Consider the following 23,278-nt stretch of genomic DNA (forward strand, 5'->3'; position numbering starts at 1 on the left):
AAATTTTGCAGGCTGGCGGGAGCATGCATCCTCGTTGTTTGCTCGCTATAACCTGCGGGGCTTGCATGGCTCACCCGAAGTTCATTGTCTATGCAAGGATAACTCTGATAAAAAACAGAAGAGAAGAGAAAGCGAAATCAATCTCTAGAATGTAGATATAGTTACCAAGAAACAGTAACAGGTTGGATTGATGGCAGCAGAAAGAGTAGCTTGAAGGTAATCAAAATGGCCATAATAAGCAGGACAGTGCAAGCAAGTTCTTCCATTAAGCGAATCAAACCTGAAAATCTCTAGTAAAAATCAATTAGATAACATCTAGCATCCTTTAAGCTTGAGCCTCCTGTGTCTGTCAACTCCAATACAACAGCACGTGGACATCAACTAACTGAGAGATGCCAGTTTTTGAAGTGTTTAGGCAGTGTTTCTTGCGCTTTCTTCAACACTGACTGCAAGTAGTTCCCCTCGAGCTTCAAGTCTCAGCTGTGAATGTCTTCATACCTGCAATCTATCCATGAAGTTTCCACCGCACTTCCATCTTCATTTGAAGTGCCTGATCAATTTAAAAGCTTATCTATTGAACATGACAACTCTGAGTTAACAAAAAGCTTCTGAATTATTACTTCAATAAAATCCCACCATAAAGCACATAGAGATTAAGTCAATAATCATTCATTAATTGGATGGTGATTTCCATCACTGCAGATTCCCCTGCTACCTTGAATGACTGCAGACTCTTTGAAATGGTCAACACCACTTTGAATCTCCTTGTCATTTGCAAAAAAGAGAACCATATAACAACACCCTATTATTAGAATATAAATGAGAAAAACCAGTTATGAAGAGAGTTTATTCATCTGATTTTTTATAATTTAGAATCACCTTCTTGCATGCTTTCAAGTTTCAATGTCGATATAGGGCTGTTGACTCTTTCCTTTTAGCTCCTCTGTCCCTAAGAGAACCAGTGCAGGCCGCATGCCAGCGAGACGTCTAATTCACCAAGAGTTGGCAGCTATCTTAGAAATAGAGTGATCAGAAATTTACTCTTTGTGAAATCACCCTAACATTATTGACAAAATCAATAATGTTTCTCAACAAACTTAGGTATAAATTTGTCAACAATGTTAGGCACCAATTTGTCAACAATGTTAGGCATAAATTTGGTGCCACCTACCTTGCCCTTGTCTTTTGCATGGATGTTTGCCTATAAATAGGCAATGCATCCAAGCATTATAGACACACCATAAGAGAGAAAGAAGAGAGGGTGAGAAGAGAGTAATCCCACAAAATTGTGAGGTATTTGTGAGATAGTAAGTGAGGTGTTTTCTCCTAATAATAGAGAGATTTTTGTTGTTCTCCTATTATTAGAGAGAAGTTGTATTCCCACATTACTTAGTAAAATCCTTTTATACTTGCCCGTGGACGTAGCCAAATTGGGTGAACCACGTAAATTCTTGTGTGTCGTTTCTCATTTTAACTTATCCCTTACCTTTTGTCTTGTCGGGTTTGCATGCCAGCATCCTAACAAAGATAAGCTCGATCCCTGTACACGCAGAAAGTAGAGATTGCAATGACAAAACACAAGAAAGTAACAGAGCCGAATACTATAGCAAGAAACACAAGCAAACTTTTCTTGCTTTCTATGATGATTGCCAGGCTCATTGGAGGTGCAGCAGGAGTTGGTTTCACTTTGAAGAAGGCTATAGATGATGCGTTTATATCTTTTATACCATATCGAATTGGTGCAGTATACTTTTCACACCTCTCATTCATATATAGAGCAACATCACACAGACAATCTTCCAGGCAAGACAAACCACAATTTTCCTTCTTCTCATCTAGGACAGAATAAGGATATCGTTCGAACAATATATTCTCTACGGTTATGAAATCGTACATTTGCCCTTCTTTGGTGTCTGTGCAAAAACTTTCAGTGACATTCTTGTAGCATCCACTGAATTTCTCACTGGGGTCATTGAAAGCAAATCCAGGATAACAGGAACAGTCAGCATTAGTGCCCATGCCAGAGCAATAACTGTTGAAATCACAGAAGCCACGAACATTGCATGTATTATTCAACGCAGACCACTCAATATGCACACTCTGGCTAGTTTTGTTCTCTAAGCAGTGTGAATACAACCTGAAAATCCCATCAGCATCAAGCGTCGCACGAAAGATTGTTGTTTTGTTGTTACAGGGATAAGAACTTCTTGCCAACAAGACTGGTTTTTTAGAGACCGTATCCATGAACAGAAATCCCTGGTGATTGAAATAGAGACTCAACCCCTTTTTGCTGTCTTGATAAGTATTACTGGCCCAGTAAGCATCAACAGATAGACCAGCGCTGTGTGTAGGGTAGGCGACAAGGTTTCCATCTGCCTGCATCGCGAGGAAAAACCTTCCACCGGAGTGATTTGAGCTCGACACACTTGAAACCAATTTATCAGAATAAGTAAGATTCTGACCTACTAATATGGTGTCAGTTGGGTAATCAAAGCTTTGCCAAATAACAGAAGAACCATTGTAAAGCACGAAATTACCCGAATCAAGCATTGAAGCTGAAGCTGCGATTTCTGAAACATTAGCAATAAGATTTTCATTGCCCTGCTCAGTTCGAAGAAGTAGCTTACCCTCTTCTGATAAGTGAATTGTAGCATTGAAGGAGACTGGTTCATCATCTCGATTTGCAGTCCAGACGACCGTGTTATTAGGCTGACCCATCATCCATATTCCTACAGCAAATCCATTTCCCTGTGAATAGAAGCCAAACGCAAAATTGCCTGAAGGGGATTGCCATGAATTTAAGTTAGAGATGGGAGATAACTGAGAACCTAAGTGTATTTCACCAAATTGGCTTGGGTGAGTTCTTGCTTGCACGAAGAGTATAGATAACATTAGAAGCAGAAGCCCTGATACCAAAGCCATGCGGACAGGAGTGTGGTGTAAAGAGCCAGACAGATACAGAAAAGCTAGCTATTTTTTAGACTATACTGGCTAAATGTTAATGTAATGAAAATTCTAGCAAACTTCAAATCTAAAACCGTGTGAAATGAAAGATTTGTTCGCTATCGGTAGTAGCTTGTTAACACGTCCTAGACCCATCTTTCCGGTCGAAATCAACGCTTAATGTTTACAGATGTCCGCAACTTTTCTTAGAGTGGCCTAGTGTGGTGTTCCACAAAAGTCTACCAAACGTGTGAGACCAGATGGCTGAGAGAAGTCATTATCTTCCTTTACTGATACCCAGAAGGAACCCTCCAAGTCTAGATAATAAAGATTGAATCGCTGTTTTATCATAGTAAATATTATTTTCTCAAGAAATTTCATCAGTTGTACTAGTATTTATATCGTAAAATTCTTATATGCTATAAGCATATTGTATAGGACTGAGATTTATAGTTTACGTTGAATTTTATTTTTGTAATATTATTAATAGATCACCTAGCATTTGGAAATATTAATTATTCCCATATATACAATTTTTTTTATAAAATTTCAGCAATACATCGCTTTCTTTTACTTATCGTAATTTTCAATTTCCTTTATAGTTTTCTTTTTTCTTTATTTCTTGAATTTTTTTTTTACTTACATTTTGTAGATTCCTTAGCATTATACACCTTCACCTCTTAATCTCTTAAACCAAGTTAAGAAATTCATTTGATTTGTGAGGCTATCAGAGATTAAATTTCTAAGCTTAGATTCTCCTCGTAGGAAGAAAGAAAGAAAGAACAAGTAACATATTGATCTTCCATCGATCAATCCATCACAACAACATGCTGTAATGTTTTTTTTTTGTTAGAACCACTACAGCTATAGGATACAGAATTTTAATTAATAGTTCTCCTGCCTACAAACTTATGCTTAAGCTGAAGTTGGATGTGGAGGAACAGATACATCGGTAATTCCTTCTAACATCAACACAACAGACTTCATAGAAGGACGGATACCTGGTTCATCTTGAATACACCACATGCCCACCATAACCATTTTCTCCAAATTCTGCAAGTCTACATCTTCACCAAGATCAAGCTTGTCCAATTCTCTTTCAACCAAAAGCTCGTATGCCCAATTAGAAAGTAGAACTTCCTCTGGTCTTGATACATTAGTTTCTACGTTTCTCCTGCAGAAAACAATTTCCAAGAGCATAACTCCGTAACTGTAAACATCTGCCTTCACTGATATTGGAGTGTTCTTGTGCCATTCAGGAGCCAAGTAACCTCGTGTCCCTCTGACTACTGTGAAGGTTCTTGTTTGATCAGGCACTAGCAATTTTGCTAGCCCAAAATCAGACATCTTAGCATTCCAAAAATCATCCATTAGAATGTTTTGAGGCTTTATATCGCAATGGATGATTGGTGCCTCACACTCTTCATGTAGATATAGGATCCCTCTAGCAATATCCAAAGCAATCTTCACCCTGTGACTCCAATTTGGAATTCTTTCAGTTCGGAAGAGAAGATCTGCAAGGGAACCGTTGCTCATGTATTCATAAACTAGGAGCCTCTGGGAGTCCTCAGTACAGTAACCAAGTAGCCGAACCAAATTTTTATGATGAGTTTTTCCAATTGAACGCATCTCTGTGAGGAACTCCCTTTCACCTTCACTGACCAACTTCTCTAGCCTCTTCACTGCAATAACATTTTTACCTTTGTATAATGTCCCTTTGTATACTGTTCCAAAAGATCCTTTTCCCAACTCTTCCCTGAAACCCTTGGTTGCATTTTTAAGCTCACGATATGAAAATGCTCTCAGAGTGAGCTCATGGGCCAAGCCAAGATTTCCGCTTCCCAAGCGCATTCTGGCCTTAACAACTCTTGACTTAGAGATGAAAAAAACAGAAACTGCAATGGCAATTGAAGAGCATGTAATGAATGCTACGCCCATAACACAAATGAGCATCACTGTCTTCTTGCTTGTCTTATGGACCACCGGAGGCTTCATTGCAGTGGCAATGGATCGGTTGCGGCTTTCGACACTCTTCAAACCCACCTTGAAGAAAACCTTTGATGAGTCACCTTCCAATCTCTTAGCATATTTCACTGGGAACTTCACTTTCTTGCAGTCCCCAGATTCGTACAGCGCACCAGCACAGTTACAGTCCTGCAAACAGGACTTTCTGCAATCTTCTTCGGACATGGAGTTTCTAAAATAAGGAAAGTCATCCCATGTCATTTTCTCCATATCAGTAATGTTATAGGAGGATGTTTCCTCTGCAATTTTGCATAATTCTTCAGTGTAGTTCCTCTTACACCCATTATATCTCTGGTTGGGATTGACAAAAACAGTGCCAGGAAGACAGCTGCAGTAAGGTTGATTATCGTTCATGGTGCAGTAGCTGTTGAGACCGCAGAAAGACTTCACTTCGCACTGACTTTTTGGTGCATAATGCATAAGAGATGTAGTGTAGGCACCATTGCTGTCGAAGTTATGAGAATACAATCGAAAAATTCCATCGTACTCCAATGTTGCACGGTAGATAATTGAGCTGTTTTCCGATTCTGAATCAGAGGAAAACACAGGTATGCCACTGGCCAAGGTGTTGTTAAGGATTAGCAATTGTCCTGTATAATTCAAATATAGATGGGTACCGGACCTAAAAGTGGCAGTGTTCCAATAAGCATCTACTGAAGTGTCTATAGTGTCTATGGGATACAAAACAAGATTCCCATCATATTGCATTTTAAGATGAAACCTTCCTGTTGACAAATTGGTTGTAGATGCACTGGAAAGCAGTTCACCCCCGGCATATAGATTCTGGGCTCCTAATATTGTATCTGTAGGAAAGTTGAAACTCTCCCAAATGACATCAGAATGTTCATTGTAGAGCACTAGATTTCCAGAATCAAGCATGCGAGCGTTTGAAGCTGACTTCTCTATCTTAGCAATGAGTTTCTCTTCACCGGCCTCATTGTTGGCAGAATAAGTTCTTAAAAGAAGCTTACCGTTTACGGTCAACTCCAACGTAGCATTTGATGGCACAGGAGGGTCATCTCGGTATGCTATCCAGGTGATTATATCAGCTGGCTTACCCACCAACCAAATTCCCACTATAAAGCCACTGCCCTGTGGGTAGAACCCAAAGGCAAATGTGCCAGAAGGGGAGCGCCATGAAGTTGGTTGGACGTTGGTGGAGATTGATGAACCTAAACTTATCAAGTTTGAGTGGTTCTGCTGGGAACTTACAGGTTTGTAAATACAAATTACTGAAAAAAAGAAAGCTGCATAAGCGAAAGCCATAAGATGAAGTATGGAAGATAGATGATATTGTTATCCTTGTCACTTCTCACAAGTCTCGAATGACTATGAAGTACAACAAGGAAAATGCTAAAGCTAGCACAACCCAAGGTAAGAAGCTGGTTTTTTTATTGTTTTCTTTAATAGTTTTAATGTACTGATATTAAAAAATTATTTTAATATATTTTAAATAAAAAATATTTTTGAAAAACATCTTAAACCATTATACCCACGCACACCCAGTCTTCCTATGGGGACATTTCCACGCTGTATGCCAGTAAAAATAGAGACATTATAAGAAGAATCATTTTTCCTTGCGAGGTAAAAGACATAAATTTCTTCACCTGTAATGTAAGAAGAAGAGCTTGCACATATGACTTTAATTACTACAGAAAGTTTTTCAACACAAAAGAGATAAGGATAATTGAATTAAGCAAGACCGATTGAAAGCGGTTGAGAAAATTGTCTGTGTTCCCTATTTCCTCCGCTAATGGTATAACAGAAAACTGACTTTTGTTGAAGCAACCATCACGGCTTATTGACAAAATCAAAAACCTGTCCCTTTCTGACATTTATGGTCTCAAAAAAAGTCTTTTATATAGTTGATTTTCCAGTATTGTTTGACTAACAATAGTGTTTGATGACTCTGTTCCTTGCATGTAGGCCCGTGCCAATAACTTAAGCCACGCAGTTTTCTCTCTCTTCTGCCTAGTGAGAGATGTCATTTGAGAACATACATATCAGCAGGATAGTTCCTGCTAAGAGGAAGCCACTGAGAGCTCTCACAAGGTTTTACTTACAAATTGCTTAACCAGTAGTATGAGCATGAGAAGACAAGGGATGCATGAAACTTTGTTTCCCTTCTTCTGGTTATGTTGAAGATGGCCAAATAACTACATGGCCAGAGGAATTTTAACAGACTTCTCAAGTTTGATAGATTTTCTAAATTTCATAGTGATATTTTGATTTACTTTAAGTGGATGTATAGGTTAGATTAATATGCTTATCAGTTGTTTTTAATTGGGAAAATCACTCTCATAGTTTATTTGTGATTACACTTTGTCTCCACAATTTTAGAAATTACCATTTATATATTGTATCAATACAATGAAAAAACAAAAATCTAATCTAATTCTTCTCTCTTTTACTAGAACACAAAATCTCACAAAAATAAAAATTAATCTTATGTGCAACGGAGCTATTTTACTTAGATGGCAAGTTGTAAATTAATTATTCTTATTATTTTTTAAAAATTCTAAAAAAAAACCTTAAATTGATTTCAATACCATTATTTTCACTTTAAAAACCTGTTCTCCAAAAAGCATGCCTGCTAAGTCCTGATTCTAGTTTTGTAATTTTTTGAATTAAATAGATAGGAAAAAAGGTTACAAAGTCCTTGAAAGTTTAGATATAAAAATAAATGAATGAAGAGTATTATGGTAATTGAATAATAGTTGATAAATATAAATAAAAAAATAAAAATAAAGAGAAAGAGTTATGAGTAAACCGTGAGAGAAAAGAGAAGAAGAATAAGAAGAAAAGAAAAGAGGGAAATAGGAAGGAGTTGAAGGAAATAAGTTTAAAGGTAAGATTTAGGTGGTAAATGTTAGGGTTTTGAAAATTTATGTTTGGGGTTAATTGATGAATTAAATTGAATGTTATGGGGTTGATTGTTGTAGGTAATTGATTATTTAGTTGATTATGGAAGATTGTGATGATTTTGAGTTATAATTTGATAATTTTGAGTTATTATTTGTGTGAATGGTGAATTTATTTTAGAAATCAGGAGATAACAGTAGGTAACCTGTGAAAATTTTGGGTTGGAGCTTGAAGATGACAATTTCGGTTTAGTCCCTCAATTTGAAAAAATTATAGTTTAGTCCCTAAACTTTGAAAAATTACAAATTATTTCCTAGAGCATGTTCCGAGGTTTTTAACAGAATAAAGGATGAATTATAGGCAGAATTCCTATATAGTTATGAAATTTAACATTTTCAATTTAGTCCTCTAATTTGATAAAAAGTACAATTTGACCCTAAACATTTGAAAAAATTACAGAATGGTCCCTGGAGCACAATGAGATATTCTGGAAATAATTGAGGGTTAATTATGGTTAGAATTTCAGTATAGTAATGGATTTATGACAATTTTAGTTTGGTCCTCCAAATGGATAAAAGTTACAATTTGACCCTTACAAATATGATAAATTACATATTAGTCCTTAGCTGTAATATTTTTTTTTGTAGATTGGTTTGATGAATAATTGAGGGTTATTTAGTGAATTATTATCAAGTTTTATTATGAATTAGATTTTGGAAAAACCGTTAATTTTTGGGTTTTTAGAAAAAATAACTAGTTTAGTCTAAAAATATATGAGGTTATGAAATACACTCTTGGTTAAGTGTATTAAATAGGTTAAATGTTCTTTCAAGTTGTTCTTGAATATGTCTTCTTTGTATTCAGATAATCCTGATATTCTACTAGCGGGATGTTAGTAGGATTTTCTTTGGTATCTGTTTTTGACTTCTGTTTCTTTTTTAGTCAGGTGAGTGAATAATTTTTTATATGCATAAGAAATATTATAAATATTTGATTTGTTAATATGAATTGGATCATGCTTCTTAATAATATATTTATGCTGATTATTATCTTTGTTATGATAAAGCATGATCAATTGTTGAATCTGAATTCTTAATATGAACCAGTATATATTACGAATTGACTTCTGAATTGATAGCTCCTCATTTGATTAATGTCATGAGTTGAGCCTTGAGATATGAATATGTCTGTTTGATTATGACTATAAACCTATGATATGTCAGTCACAATACCCATGCTAACAAGGTAGTATTAATCTTTGTGCACATCGTATATGAACCCTAGTTGGTCGGAGGAGTCACCAACCTGTGTGGACTGATCATCCCACAGTACGGAACCTCATGTTTATTGCATTTTGATTTTGTGACGAGTTTTACCATATGATATTCTTTTTATGACCTATTTGAGAAACCTTCCTATAAAAACCTAGAGCCATACTTGTATGTATATTTCTCATTATTATATTACCTTGTATATATATTGAACGTTATTTACTTACTGAGTTGTTGAACTCACCATCTCATTATTTATCTTTTCAGGCTTATAACTTGATAGCAAGCCATTTTTGTTGGACCTTCAGAACCTGGTTTTTTGGTTGTAATTTGTAGATTTTTTTTATGTCTAGTTAGTATTCTAAAATTATGAAATTATATTAACTTTTGTATCAAGACAATTCAATTATATTATAAAATTAATTTTGTTATTAATATTATATTAAACTCTAATTAAGTTAGAATAAGTTTATATGTAAGTTTGGATATACACAAATATATAACCTTAAAAAAAAACCTTATCTATATATAGTTATGATTCAAAATTTGGGCTGTCACAAGTTTTTTTTTTGCAGTAGTGCTGGTGTTTGTTCTTTTGCGCAAATGTGAAATAGTTTATCATAAACAGTTTAAACGACAAATCAGAGACGCTTTGCATATACAGAAAAATGCTGCTCCAACTAGTGTTTGAACAGCAATTTTATGATATCTTTCGGTTTAGACAACAAGATGAGCTCTTTCAGGCAACAAAAACAAACACCAGACACATTTTCACTGTGCATGGAAACCTCCAACCAAGAAAGACTCCTATTTCTCTGCAGTAAAATTCTTTATATCAAGACACAGACAATTTCCCAACCCATCTCCTCTTGCCTCTTTTTGTTAAAGTCACAGGGTCACTCTTCCGAACGACAATAAATTTTCAGGACAATATTAATATAATTCCAAGCAAATCCAAACTAAAACACTAAGAACCCCGGACAATGAGCAATGTAGCAGAAGATAATCGGCCGACACACTTCATCAAGTTTTCAGTTTCATCTTCTTAATTTCAATGACAACGTGAAAAAACTCATTACAGCACACTAACACAAAATTTATCATTAACTGGCACAAATTCTAAACCACCGACAGCCAACCCACCATTAAGATCTAGTCAGTTCATCTCTGTAACTACATCCCAAAAACGAAGTCCAATACAGTTGTTTATAACAGCTATAAAGAATTCTTCCAAATGCCGTCATAACATATTTTTGAAAAGCTTTTCAGGTAAAAAATGTAGTATATATACAATGACTTGATACACGAGAGTAAACTGCTGCTCAACAAGCTTTAGCACTCCAAAGGCACTGAAACTCATTAGTTACAATACATAATACTTCTCGACAAATGTCATTTTTAATTAGAGCATTACCAATGAAATGTAACACCAAGCAAGCACACAGTGTGCCAACAGAAATGGTGAAACAAGGTTAAAAACGAAAAAAATCAACTCAGACAGACCACTTCAATTAGTTGAACTGCATTCCACAGCCATTTAAATCTTCAACCTATAAATATTCCAGGACCATTGCTATGATCTTGTAGCAGATAGCACAGAGAGATCGCTCTTCCCTTGTAAAATGATGAATATAACTTTGATCTGGGATATGATAGTGAAGCAAAAGCACAGGGGGCTATCTGTAGTAAATTTTTTATGACATATAAGATTGGCATAGCAGACATGAGAGTAGAACGTTGGAGAGTGTGTTAAACCTATTATTGACCATGATACTTCCCCACCCCTTTTCTTCTCAAGAACTTATGATGATAGAATTCATCAAAGGACAGACGTTGAACTGCAACAAGAGAGATACAAAAAAAATGAATGGTTCCACAAATGAATCAGGAGGGAAGAAAGAAAGATATGTTTTGTTGGGGTCAGGCCATGTGCTAAACCTGGATTTGCAGAAAGAAGTCTTGAGCATATATCAACACAGTCTGGATGCAACCCTGAAAGGATGTGTTGAGAGAAAGGAAGACATGAACTTGACTTGATGTTCTGCAGCAACTGAGGTCAAGAGAACTTCTTTTCTTAGAGACTGGAGCGATCACAATTCAAAGATTATAAACTTACGGAAAAGGCCTACCTGGAAATTAGTCCTGCCATGAAAAGGTGGGTAACCATTAAGAAGCTCAAAAAGAATTACACCAACACTCCACATGTCAACCTATATAATGAAGCACTGATATTCAATAAATTCTATTCTGATGCAAAGAAAGCAATGCACCAAAGGAAAACATTAGCAAAATCTTTACCTTGTAATCATATCTTTGAAATTGAAGAACTTCTGGAGCCATGTAAAATGGAGATCCGCATACTGTCTCCACATGGTTATCAGGAAGCACCCTTCTATTTAAAGATGAGAAAGAAGAAAGTAAAATTAATACATTGCCTGACATGTCTTCAACAAATTTTTGGCATTTTTTCTTAAGGGGAAAACAATTAGCAACATAGTTTCAAGGTGGTCTCCCTGAAACTTTCCAGGAAACCATCCCATTAACTTTCTTCTACCAAAAAGTTACCTCGATAAACCAAAATCAGCTATTTTGAGCACCACATCGCTCTCCTTGCCAGAAAGGAGAATGTTCTACAACAAATTGACCAATGTAAGCCAGTTTCAAGGCAACTCAATCTTCAGCCACCAATTTTGAACTCCACCATAGGTAAAAGAATTGCATGTACAGCACCTCATACCTCAGGTTTCAAGTCTCTATGAATGATATGATGGCTCTGCAGAATTTTCAAACCATCCCCTGAACCATATAAATCATCGAGATTACAATTATGTAAACAGAGATGTGATACAAGCAACTCATATGTTGTACTGTGAAACAGATATCAAATGACCGCTACCCATCTGTTGCGTAAATCTTTTAGCAATCTTCTCTTGAACTCTCCCATGTTGTTGAAGGTAAGAAGCTAGATTTCCTCCAGAACAAAACTCTAGGACCAGGAACATGCAACATTCATCCTGAGATTGCAGATATTCTGATTTGCAGAAATGAAATATTATGGAAACAGAAAGCATATAAATCAGAGCTACAGAAGGTAGAAACAGATCAAGTTAAACTCGAAATGAGATTCTCCTTTACATATGTCAAGCTTTTAGTTGTATCCTTCGACATCATTCCACTTTATCTAGATCAATATCCTCAGTGGTTCAGTCATATAAGAATTTCAAGGATTCATGTTAATGGAATTAATAATTAGAGTAACTGACATTTATCTACAATTCTTTAAGAGATGACAGCTTGGATAGAGAGCAGGAAATGAGTTGTATATATTGCTAAATAGAAGACACCTGGGTGAGAGGCCTTCAACACTACATTTGCCAACACAATCAAAATGAATCTAACCACAGTTTCTCATGAGTATCTGGACTTTGAGGGTATTTAGTGGGAGAAACTAAATAAAATCATGCTCTGTCCTTTTTTCTCCTCAATCGTGGTGAATGGAGAGCATAAGTTTTTGTTTCTGGTATTCCATGGTCCTTAGTCCTTAGTATGATGTCTGATACAAAGGGTAGATAATGAGCTAGAGAAAAAATGTTTTTGAGGACATTTTGCTTCTCATATGTGTTTTGCCAATGACATCATTCATAATAAGTCTGTAGAAAGACAGGCGCTTGATGACATGCTTCCTTTCTTGCAGATTTAGGAAAATGTCTGGTTTAAGGTTAAACACATAGAAGATGAGAATTATGGGTATTTTCATCCAGGACCTGAATTGGTTCTCAATTATCCCTCTATAGCCCAGTGTGTTGCCAGGGTTGGCCCTTGGCATGTTTAGAGGTCTCCATGGTGGCAGTCCACATTTTCCAGCCTTTTAGAATTTGGTTGAATCAAATTCTAATCTCTCTTACTTTGCTTTAATATTTTAAGCATGATAGATGCACTACTACTCCATATACTCTTTTGGAGCACCATGTCTAACAACAATGCTTCTGTGAACATCATGCCTAGATTCATCTTCACACTCCACATTACTCCATCAACTCAACAGTATTTTAAGATTACAACCTCAATCCAAGACATTAAATTGCTAAGCCACAAATCCCATCTCAAAATGAATAATAATTGAGTTAAAAAATAATCCAAGCTATCTTAAGTAAAACAAACCCTGCTTCTAATTCAACATTTACCACAGGAAGGAACCCTAAATACCAAAATCAACCAACTTTTCCATTATTTTCCCTAAATCAACATATTATCATAAAAGGGTATGCTAAAAATCACATAAATAATTAAAACTAAGTAAAAAAAAAATCAATCACAAAAGAAATTTACAACAAGGGTTACCCTACAAATCCCCTAAGCATCAAACCAACCAGCTCTACAATCAATCAAACAACACAAATCAGCCTACAACATCAACACCAACAACAAATTTACTCAAAAGGGTATGGAAACCTTACCTCAAGGACATCAAGAAGGCGAATGATGTTGGGGTGATTGACAGAAGACAAGAAATTAAGCTCACAATCTAAGCAGTTCCTCAAATTCTTGTTGAGTTTAGAGAGATAAACTTGCTTCACTGCCACTTCCCCCCCTGTTATTTTGTTCTCTGCTTTCCATACTGTGGAAAAAGAGCTCTCACCCAGTTTTGATTTCAGGATGTAGTTTCCGATTGTGTGAGATTCTGAGAGATTCTTTGTTGCTTCAAGATCCATTTCTGTTGGTTTTGGATGGTTCGACAAAGAGTACTGAAAACGTTGTAGTAATAAGAGTTCATTGCTTGAAATAACATATTAAGATCTCATTTTAATTAAGGAAATAATCACAGTTTTATTAAAGCACAAAAAAATATATTTCTTCATTCTTTCTTGGCCAAAAACTCACTCTTTTTTTTCTTTTTCTTTTTTTGTATATGTTAGCTTTCACTCTTAAAAATAAATCAAAGTAGCTTTTTATACAGTCATTTACAATACTTAAAAGAATTTAATTTTTTTCCTTTTCTTTTTTTTTTACTTTATATTAATTATGACCCAAAACAAAGTGATTAAAGCCAATAATTTTCCCCTTCTTACTTGGGCTTTACCAAGCTTGTTTGTCTTTTATAAAACATAAACTTCTTTCTCAACAAAGACTAATCATCATATTCAATATATTTTTATCATTATAAATTTTATTAACAAAAAAAATTTTATTTTCATATAATCTTGAATCCATTAACATTTAATTTTAATATGATTTAATTGCTAATAAAAAGTATAATATTTATTGAGATGGATTGCTCTCTAACTATCATATCACAACACAATATCACAACACAATGTTTTATTGCTTCAATTATTTTGGAGTTTATTTTAACCCATACATACTTGTCTTCAATTTATAAACTAATTTCTCATTGTTTTTCACTTCAAACCTTTTAGGTTGTTTTATATGAATTTTCTCGTTGAAGTTACCACGTAGCTTTTCAACTTCAATATTAAAAATATGTTAATTATGAATGAAAAGATTTTCTCTAAATAAATATTCTTATCAAAACCTTTTATAAATAATCTTGTACCTAGGTTATGAAAGATTTTCTTCAATTTTTAACATGATCATCTATTTCTTTTTTTTTTAAAAAAAAAAACCTTGTAAAAGGGTTCCAATAAATAGAAAAAACAAAATTTTAATTTATCATCATTAAAAGTCTTCCCTTCCATTAAGAATGTGTTTATATACATATCAAGAAATTAAACCCTAGTATTCTAAACTAAATATAAATTAAGAATCCTCAAAAAATATTTTTAATAGTAATAATAACAACACCGCCAAAATCCTAGAAATCGACATAAATAATAATAATAAAATTTTAAATGTAAGAAATTACAAGCAAACAAGTAAACTTTCCTTTTTCCTACACAACATCATATAATTTGTCAAACGATATGCTAATGATGCTGGAGTTATGATTGAGATTGGACTGCTGAAAGCTCTCTGTAAGCTGTTCCAGGAAAATTTTATTTGATTTCATAGACAAATGAATCTTTACAGTGGTCTATATGAATGGTACGATGGCAAAGCTGGGCTGCGTCGTTTGCCAGATGTGCCGGAGAGAAGATGGTGTTGCATCACTAGGTAGCGATTAATTTGTGGATGATGAGGTTGCTTCATTTACACTATTTTCTCCTTAGATCTTGTGTCGTTTCAGAGTACTCTTTTATGCCGGTGACTATTCTGACAAGAGATAGTGTATAGTTTTTCTATTTTCATGCAAGATTAATTCCTCAAAGTATAACACATGCCTTCTGTTTATATTTCTTGAAGGTGTAATCAACTAAACGTCTTTCTTTCTGATATCCAACTTTAGCTGTCAAAAGTATGAAGGTGGCATTGCAGGAGAATCTCTGGTCACCTTTACACATAAAAGTTGCCTCTAACTATGTGTTCTCTTTGAAATTTATTCTAAATTTGCCTGGATCCCAACACAATACTGGTATCATCTGAGGATCTCAATCTCAACGTCAGGGGTCTGAATGAAAAATCCCGATTTTTAACCTGGATTAGTTCCAATATAACTGGCCATAGCCTTGGAAAGTGCTTGTGCAAGTGGTATTTTTTGTTACTTTTAATTACCTGGGAGCTAGTATGAAGTCAGCCAGCCTTTAAAACAGAGAAAGTCATGAGAGATTTTGAATTAAGCTCAGTCCAGTTCATATATTCCACATGTAGTAGATGTCTAAATTTTTTATTTATGGTCTCCTTGCCTGGATTACTTTCTTTTTTTCACAGACTTACAGATCACTGGCAATGTTTTCCTAACTAAAAATTAGAATCTGTGTTGCCAACTTTGCTCACTCTCTATGGCGTTATAGTCCTGATTCTTATTCCATGCCGACCTGGGTCATATCCCAAATCGGCACCTGGCTTTAATTAAGCCTCTACCAGAATGTTCACTCCTGACCTATTTGCTTTCATTTTCTTGGAAAGAAGGCAATATACTTTCGAGAGGAGTGGAAAGTTGCAAGCAGCGAAAGATAACTGGGGGAGGCTAGTTCGGCTTAAATAACATAATCATGGTGATGACTCGGGGAGGATTGTTCACGCATGAAATGAAGTGCATTGAACTTGTATGCAGTGATGGTGGTAGTGTTGAGTTTCAAAATATTATATACAACAGAAATAATAAAATAAAATTATTTAAAAGTTTTTAAGATGTTAGATAAACATAAAATTATTTAAAAATTTAATTTTTTTTAGACTTTGAATAATTTTTTAAATATTGAATTGTTATAAATTACAAATCATTCAATTATCCAATCTTTAATAGTAATCTACTTGAACCACCTGTTAGAAATCTATTAAATTCTTATTTAGAGTAAAAAATTGTTATATTTAGAATATTAACTCTTTTATTTAGAAGATAATAATCATGTTATGTCTAGAATATTAACTTTTTTATATTAACTTTTTTATTTAGAAGATAGTAATCCTTATTTTATGTAACAGACAACTATATAAAAATAAAAGATATAGTTTATTATTTATAAAAAAAATATGAAACAAATCTTATAAATTAACAAAATATCAATTTTTTTCATAAATAATATATGTATATTAATTTAAGATAATTTTAAAAATTAACTCAAACAAGTCCTCACTTGATTTTTCTATGTCTAGAAATATAATCCATATATTAATTATATTATAATTCTTAATTTCTCAAATATATTTTAATCAAACCATATTTCTAACTAATAGTTCTTAATATATGTGACTCATTAGGTTTTTAATATGTTGGCTCAAATATAAATTATAATTATAATTCAAATAGAATTAAATAAATTAAACTATTTAATTTATTATCAATTCAAAAATTAATTAATTTGTATTTGAAAATCAAGTGCATCGTCTAGCAACGTATCATAATTCTTTGAATATTAGAAAATTCATTAGTTGTTAGATTTAACATTTTAGTGATTGATTTCTAAGTATATTTAATATCCTTTTATTAATAATATTTTGATTTAACATTAAAGCATTAAATATGTTTACCATATCAAATCATATTTGTTTTTTATATTATAATCATTGATTATTTGAATAAGATTTAAAACTCTTTTCAATTCTCATTCTATCTTAATTAGTCAAGAATTTTCAGTCAATACTATTTAAGAACAAATAAAATATATTTTTTAATTTATCTAGGGTGATAAATACTTTTTTTATGACTCAAGTACCCTCATATGATTCATATTATACCTAACGTCTACCCTTTTATTACCTTAACATAATAAGATAACATATAACATAATCAAAACATAATATTTTTTATATCAAAATAACTTAGTGATTTCAAGTTTAAAAATCTCTTATATAATCATTACGTGACTTTTTCATAGATATAAGTAATCTCTCTCTCTCTCTCTCTCTCTATATATATATATATATATATATAAAAGCCATGAAAATAATAAAATAAAATTATTTGGGACTCCCTAGGATCTTGTTAAACAAAATAAGAGTTGTTTAGATATTTATTACATAAAAATTTGATCTTCTTCAGCTTTATTCAATTATCTAGCCTCCAACAATAATACACACGAATTATGAGTGAGAAATCTTTTAAATCTCTATTTGAGATAAAGAGATTGCTATACCTAGAGTGGTAGGCCTTTATTTTGTGATTTATATAATTTTTATGTGAAAATCACCTAAAATTAAGAGGTATAGCTTATTATCCATAGAAAAATATAAAAAGCCCTATAAATTAAAAAAATATCAAATTACCTTTTAAATAATATACATATATTAACTCAATTTCTATCTACTAACAAAATATTCCATTGATAAGTTATAAAGTTGTATTAGTGATATGCAAGTTAAAAAAAATATTTTAACTCTATTTCATATACATGCCCACATAATACTTTACTTTGATTTATAAGCTTACATGATATTTTTATCAATCATAATTTTTTTATATATTAAACTAAATAATTGCAGTATAAAACATCTCCAACACATAAAACCATGTATAGAAATGTTTTAATATAAATGGAGATCTTAATTTTTTAAAGATTGAGTGCATCGATTTTATTTATTTATTTCAAGATATCTTAAAATAGAATACTTTATCTATAGAATAAACAATTAACCGTTAAAGAAAATCGGAAAAAAGGCAATATGTAGGAGTTCATTGATCAAAGATGAATCGGCTTGCATGCGTGATAGTTTATAGACTTACAATCTCATTTTATCAATTAAAACAAAGTCCAACCATTAAAAAGTTTTGTCGGGAAGATGAGCTATTTTGATTAAGTTCCAGAATTCAAGGACAGGGAATTGATAAATAAAGCACAAAATATATGCATGGGCAGGTAGGGACAGCAGGGTCGAATCTGTAGTTCAAATTCTCTTGTGTCAAAATTAAGGTTCAATCAAGATATTATTGTCTCTCATGGCGAAAGTTTGTGGGGCTTAGCTGAGTAGTAACTCTGTCATCTGGTGGAAATTACTTGTCCTTACTCTTTTGTCTGTAAGATAGAACATTCGATTCCTCTTGCTGCTCTACAAACATGTTAGAAGGTATCGGGTATAAATTTGAAGATTCTCTTGCTTAACATAATTAATCCTTGTAAAATGTTCTTGTCTGAAACTATTTAAGTGTGACCTAAGCAGCAGCATCATGAACACAACTTGTCTAATTGGCTTACAAACTCATACCTTTCTTTCAGTACTTTCTTACGTTTAATCAAATCTGATAAACCAAGCTGGTAATAATAAATTGGAAAGCAAACATAATTTTTGCACCCGGCCTGTTGGCCGGCCTGGATGAAGACCTGGACTCTAGGGTAGTTAATTTTTTAAAAAATTAAAATAATATTATTTTAGTAAAAAATTAATAAACTACAGTCAAGTTTTTTACTAGTTTTGCTGAGTCAATCTATCAAATTAATCAGATTATACTGAATTTTTTTTAATTAAATTTAATTTTAACTTTAAATCAGCTAAATTCTAGCTCGATTTACTGAGTTAGGATAGATTTTAAAACTATAAAAGCAAACAGTGGCTAGGGAAGTGTTCTTGCTAAGTAAAGTCCATCATATAAGCCAAATGGCTTTTGACAGTAGGCTTAGGAGTCAATGATGGTGACAAAGTTTCATCTATAAGGATGTTACATCAAATATTTGAGATCCATATTAATTTTATATCAAGCGTGCTAGAAAATAGTAACAGCCTAGTACAACAAAATTGTAGGGTTTGTGTTATTTTTTTATTTTCTATTATATATATATAGATATACGGACCAAACCCTTGAGGAATAGATTACTTGATCACTTGTTTAATTAGCTTGGTTTTATTAATTAGAAGCACGAATTATATAGCTTAATTTGATTATAACAAAAAATTCATAGTCTACAATGACATCACTGTTACTATTATCATTATATAACTATTCATGTTGTAACGCAACACAGAAAAAATCAACTAAACCAGACCATTTCTTTTGGAAGAGTGACTTTTTAATTTTGATGTCTCATTATTGGCTTTCACTGTATTAACTCCAGTTGTAAGGCCTAATTTAACTTGGTGGGTTAGGTAGCGTTTAAAAATTTTAAAATTTTTTTTATTAAAAAAATTTTATTTTTTATTTTGAATCATGCATTAATTTTAAAAAATAAAATACAAATTATTTTAATATATTTTATTATAAAAAACATTTTAAAAAATAATTATAATTACATTCTCAATCAGATTTTTAATAACTTTAGTCATGAGAAAATTTAATCTTTTTTATTTTTGAAAACAACATTGTTTGAGGTTTTTTTTATTTTTAATAAAAGAATTTAAATAATTAGTCCAATCATCTGATCTGTTATTCAGATTTTAGACATAACAACTTCGATTCATTTTATAACTGCGGTGATAACGAAATACAACAACTAATTATTATTATTATTAAAGGAAATTCAGAAGACAATTTAAACATACCGATCCATGGAAGGTTTAAGCTTTTAAAAGGTCATTATATACATAATCAAATCGAAAGTACTTCAATAATTTTATTTTCAAATCCAACATTTGTCAAGAGCAATCTTAACTAGAATAGATATGACAGCTGTAAAGCAACTCAGAGTAGAGAACTTAGCAGCATATTACCAATAGCAGCCACTATCAATACATCATGTAGGAACATATACAATGGAGAATCAAACTTTGATCACAAGTTGAAAAATAAAAATAAAATACTAAATTACTAATTAGCAAAAAAAAAAGAAGAGAAGAAAACAATACTAAATTACTAAAAAACTGGTGGGGTTAGACTACCTCACCTCTTTTATTTTTTTTATTTTTCTGATTTTGGAACCCAGATAGAAGCTGTAGTCAAAGGCCTAGACTTCCAACACAGGGACAACCTGCACTTCTCATGTTGTACCCAAAACCTTCCACTGAACAAGCTGACCAAGAAATTTGCTTGAGAGACATTAGATGAACTCAAGGGGACTGGCTTAAACCCTTTCAAGGCCGCAAACCCTTCTTCCCACAACAGTCTCTCCTTCTTCTCACAAGGGAATTGGCTCACACTATCTACGATTTTCACCCCCAAATACTCCTTTTCTATCAATTTTAATTCCATTTCGTTTGCACTAACGAAACTGCTCACGAGGGAGTCAGAAAGTGTAGTGTAATGGTGAATGGCCTCGCAGAAGAACTCTACATAAGACATGTAAGGAAATTTATAAAAACTATATAATTCTTCTTCAACCAAAACAACTAGCTTAGGTGATAACCTGCTGACACCACCCAAGAAAGTCTTGATCGAAGAAAAACTTCTGTTAGGCATGTGGAGCTGGTGGATCATGCAATTGACCACAAGAGTGTCCCCCACTTCGACACTTTCAAAATCTTCTTCGTTGAGCATCATCATCTGCTTGAAAACGAACGGCAGATTGATTGAATCTGCATACTCTTTAAGCCTTCTTCCTGTTTGTTGAACAGCAGCCACATCCTGCTGGTCACCAATGATGGCTGTTACTTTAAATGAAACATCTTTTCTCATTGTAAGGTCAACCATCAAAGGAGGCCATTGAATTCCCTCCATGATGTCAAAATCAATGATATGAATTTCTTGATCACCTTGTGTGGACTCAAGGATTGCTTGGTTAGCTGTGAAGTGTGCAAACTTGACGTAAGGAGAAAGTTCTTGAAGAACTTGAAAGGAAGACATGTTGTATTGTTGCCTTTGACCAGGTCTAGGCAGCAACATTTCAGGAGCAGTAATGCTCTTGTAATGCAGACCTTGAGTGAAGAACAAAGCCAGCCTATTGAATGAGCTACCACCATTTTCTCCATCCAATAAGAGATTCCGAAGCTTTGCTATTATCTTGGAAGAGAGGGTCCAGTTTTGTGCTTCAACAACTTCAGCTCCCATCAACAGAAGATCTGTTAAGCTGCTATCCTCCAATAGCTCTTCATGAATTCCCTTTAAGAGGGAGTTTTCTTCCTTCAATAGGCTTACATCCCCTGTTGTTTCTCCCAATTCAAACAGGACGTCATCAGAACTTTCAATACATATTACATTATCTTGAGTCAAGGAGCTAAAATCCATGAGTTCTGTCTCAATTTCCAGCAACCTTTCCATGCAGTGATCATATAAAGCATCATCTTGAATGGCACTCAGAACAATGGAATCTTCTGATTGCAAGGAAAAAACAGATTCAAGGCTAAATTCATGGATGCTTTGAGTGGAGCCTGGGCTGATAGAGTGATGGAGCTGTTCAAATTCCATCTTAGGAAAAGAATAGTTGTTGGATGTTAAATCATGCTCACAACTGATGCTTAAATACAAATCTCTGGGCACAGGTAAGCAGACATTTTTTTTTTTATTGATTTTTGATTTGATGTACGTGGATTAGCTAAACTCTGAACAACCACATAGCAAGCTTAGTGAACCTAATTGATCCAATACTTTCTAGCATGCACCATTGAATGCCTCTATAAAATCCAACTTTGTCTGCAATTTAGAAAAAAAAAATGACCACCTACTTCAGTTTCAACAATGAAAGAAGACAAACTACGTACATTATATGGCCATTTAAATTTCTATTTGCAATTGACTCGTATTTTTTTCAATTGACTCGTACAATGAGCCAAAAACATTATTTACATAGTGAAATAAAATAGGGGCAGCTAACTCCAGTAAGAAAACAAAAAATCTCCATTATTGGAGTTCAAAAATCTCGAATCACATGATACATTAAGCATTATAATCAAGAACAAAACAAAGAGTTGATTGCTTTGTACACTCTGCTCTGAGTGTTGATTGAGGCAACATGCAGATCCTCTTTCTGCCATGATTTGGGCAAGCAAGACAAATCTTAAATGAATTGTCGACACTCTGCTCTGAGTGTCCCAACTCAGAGTACCAAAAGATTCTCTTGCTTGCACAGTTTGTCTTCAAGCTGCAGCACTCTCCCTCCCTCCCTCCCTCCCTTGTTAACTTATTTTGAGAGTCTAATCCAAAACAACAACCCTAATTAAATGTATTAGCCAATTATTAACTCCCTGAGGGGTTAGCTAAGAGCTGCTTTTTTTTTTTTTTTTCTTGTTGGCATAAGAAAGGGATGAAATTTGTCTCATCCATTGTAATCGTGCTAATGACAAAACTACGCGACCGTTTTGCATTGCATTTCAATCAGCATGAGTAAAATTTTAAAAAATTTCTTTTTTTATTTAAAATTAATTTTTATATATTTTAAAATTATTTTAATATATTAATATTTATAAATAAAAATACCTTAAAAATAACTATTATTAAAATCTTAAACACAACTCACATCTTGACGTCCACTGGGGCGAACATAAGTAAAATAATAATAAAGATAATATTAACAATTGTAATAATTTGCTGCTATAAAATTTAAAGTCCGTTGGACGATTTGGGAGTCAATGATTGTACCATTTCTATTTTGGGGAAGCAGGCCACGTCAACGACATGTGATAATGACGCCGACAGCCTACTAAAACAAAGAGGCAGGTGGTCTCTTTATAACCTGGATGCATGCCTTGCTGTCATCTTGGTCACCGAAATCTAGATGTTTATATTTTATGAATGGTTATATCATAACCAATTTTTTTCCCACATATTTTTTTTAATATATGTTTAAGAATAAAAATTCCAAAATATATATTTTCAATGC

At 33.4% G+C, this 23,278-nt stretch overlaps 4 protein-coding genes and 1 long non-coding RNA gene across 7 annotated transcripts in view; all 5 read right to left on the bottom strand.

The window, feature by feature from the left end:
* Positions 1-3,036, bottom strand: part of LOC105116376 (G-type lectin S-receptor-like serine/threonine-protein kinase RLK1) — a 30,104-nt gene extending 27,068 nt beyond the window's left edge. The window contains exon 1 of one of the 2 annotated variants that reach the window (XM_011013707.1): positions 1,528-3,036. In XM_011013707.1, the coding sequence (XP_011012009.1) occupies positions 1,528-2,922 (1,395 nt within the window). In that variant the 5' untranslated portion in view covers positions 2,923-3,036. The remainder of the gene's footprint in view (positions 1-1,527) is intronic. The other variant, XM_011013706.1, reaches the window with a different exon arrangement.
* On the bottom strand, positions 11-873 carry LOC105116373 (uncharacterized). Its single transcript, XR_840515.1, has 3 exons — positions 637-873; positions 281-550; positions 11-104 (listed from the first exon to the last, which is right to left on the bottom strand). It is a non-coding gene; the product is annotated as an uncharacterized LOC105116373 (long non-coding RNA).
* Positions 3,037-3,444: 408 nt separating the features above from the next.
* Positions 3,445-6,614, bottom strand: LOC105116372 (G-type lectin S-receptor-like serine/threonine-protein kinase RLK1). Its single transcript, XM_011013703.1, has 2 exons — positions 6,603-6,614; positions 3,445-6,269 (listed from the first exon to the last, which is right to left on the bottom strand). The coding sequence occupies exon 2, from the start codon at positions 6,232-6,234 to the stop codon at positions 3,859-3,861; it is 2,376 nt and encodes a 791-aa protein (XP_011012005.1). The 5' UTR covers positions 6,235-6,269; positions 6,603-6,614; the 3' UTR covers positions 3,445-3,858.
* A 3,512-nt stretch (positions 6,615-10,126) lies between these two features.
* On the bottom strand, positions 10,127-13,895 carry LOC105116377 (serine/threonine-protein kinase ULK3). Of its 2 annotated transcripts, none has more exons than XM_011013709.1 (8): positions 13,559-13,895; positions 11,998-12,115; positions 11,839-11,897; positions 11,667-11,731; positions 11,400-11,493; positions 11,231-11,311; positions 11,040-11,142; positions 10,127-10,939 (listed from the first exon to the last, which is right to left on the bottom strand). In XM_011013709.1, the coding sequence occupies exons 1-8, from the start codon at positions 13,811-13,813 to the stop codon at positions 10,860-10,862; spliced, it is 855 nt and encodes a 284-aa protein (XP_011012011.1). In that variant the 5' UTR covers positions 13,814-13,895; the 3' UTR covers positions 10,127-10,859. The 2 variants fall into 2 exon arrangements, with proteins under 2 accessions (XP_011012011.1, XP_011012010.1); XM_011013708.1 differs by having other exon boundaries at positions 11,040-11,151; positions 13,559-13,894.
* A 6,529-nt stretch (positions 13,896-20,424) lies between these two features.
* Positions 20,425-21,867, bottom strand: LOC105116380 (nodulation-signaling pathway 2 protein-like). The gene has a single exon (XM_011013712.1). It carries the CDS (start codon positions 21,865-21,867, stop codon positions 20,425-20,427), a length of 1,443 nt encoding a protein of 480 aa, XP_011012014.1.
* Between the last annotated feature and the right edge of the window lie 1,411 nt (positions 21,868-23,278).

Source organism: Populus euphratica, unplaced genomic scaffold (assembly GCF_000495115.2).
Source record: "Populus euphratica unplaced genomic scaffold, PopEup_1.0 scaffold929.1, whole genome shotgun sequence".
NCBI lineage: Eukaryota > Viridiplantae > Streptophyta > Magnoliopsida > Malpighiales > Salicaceae > Populus > Populus euphratica.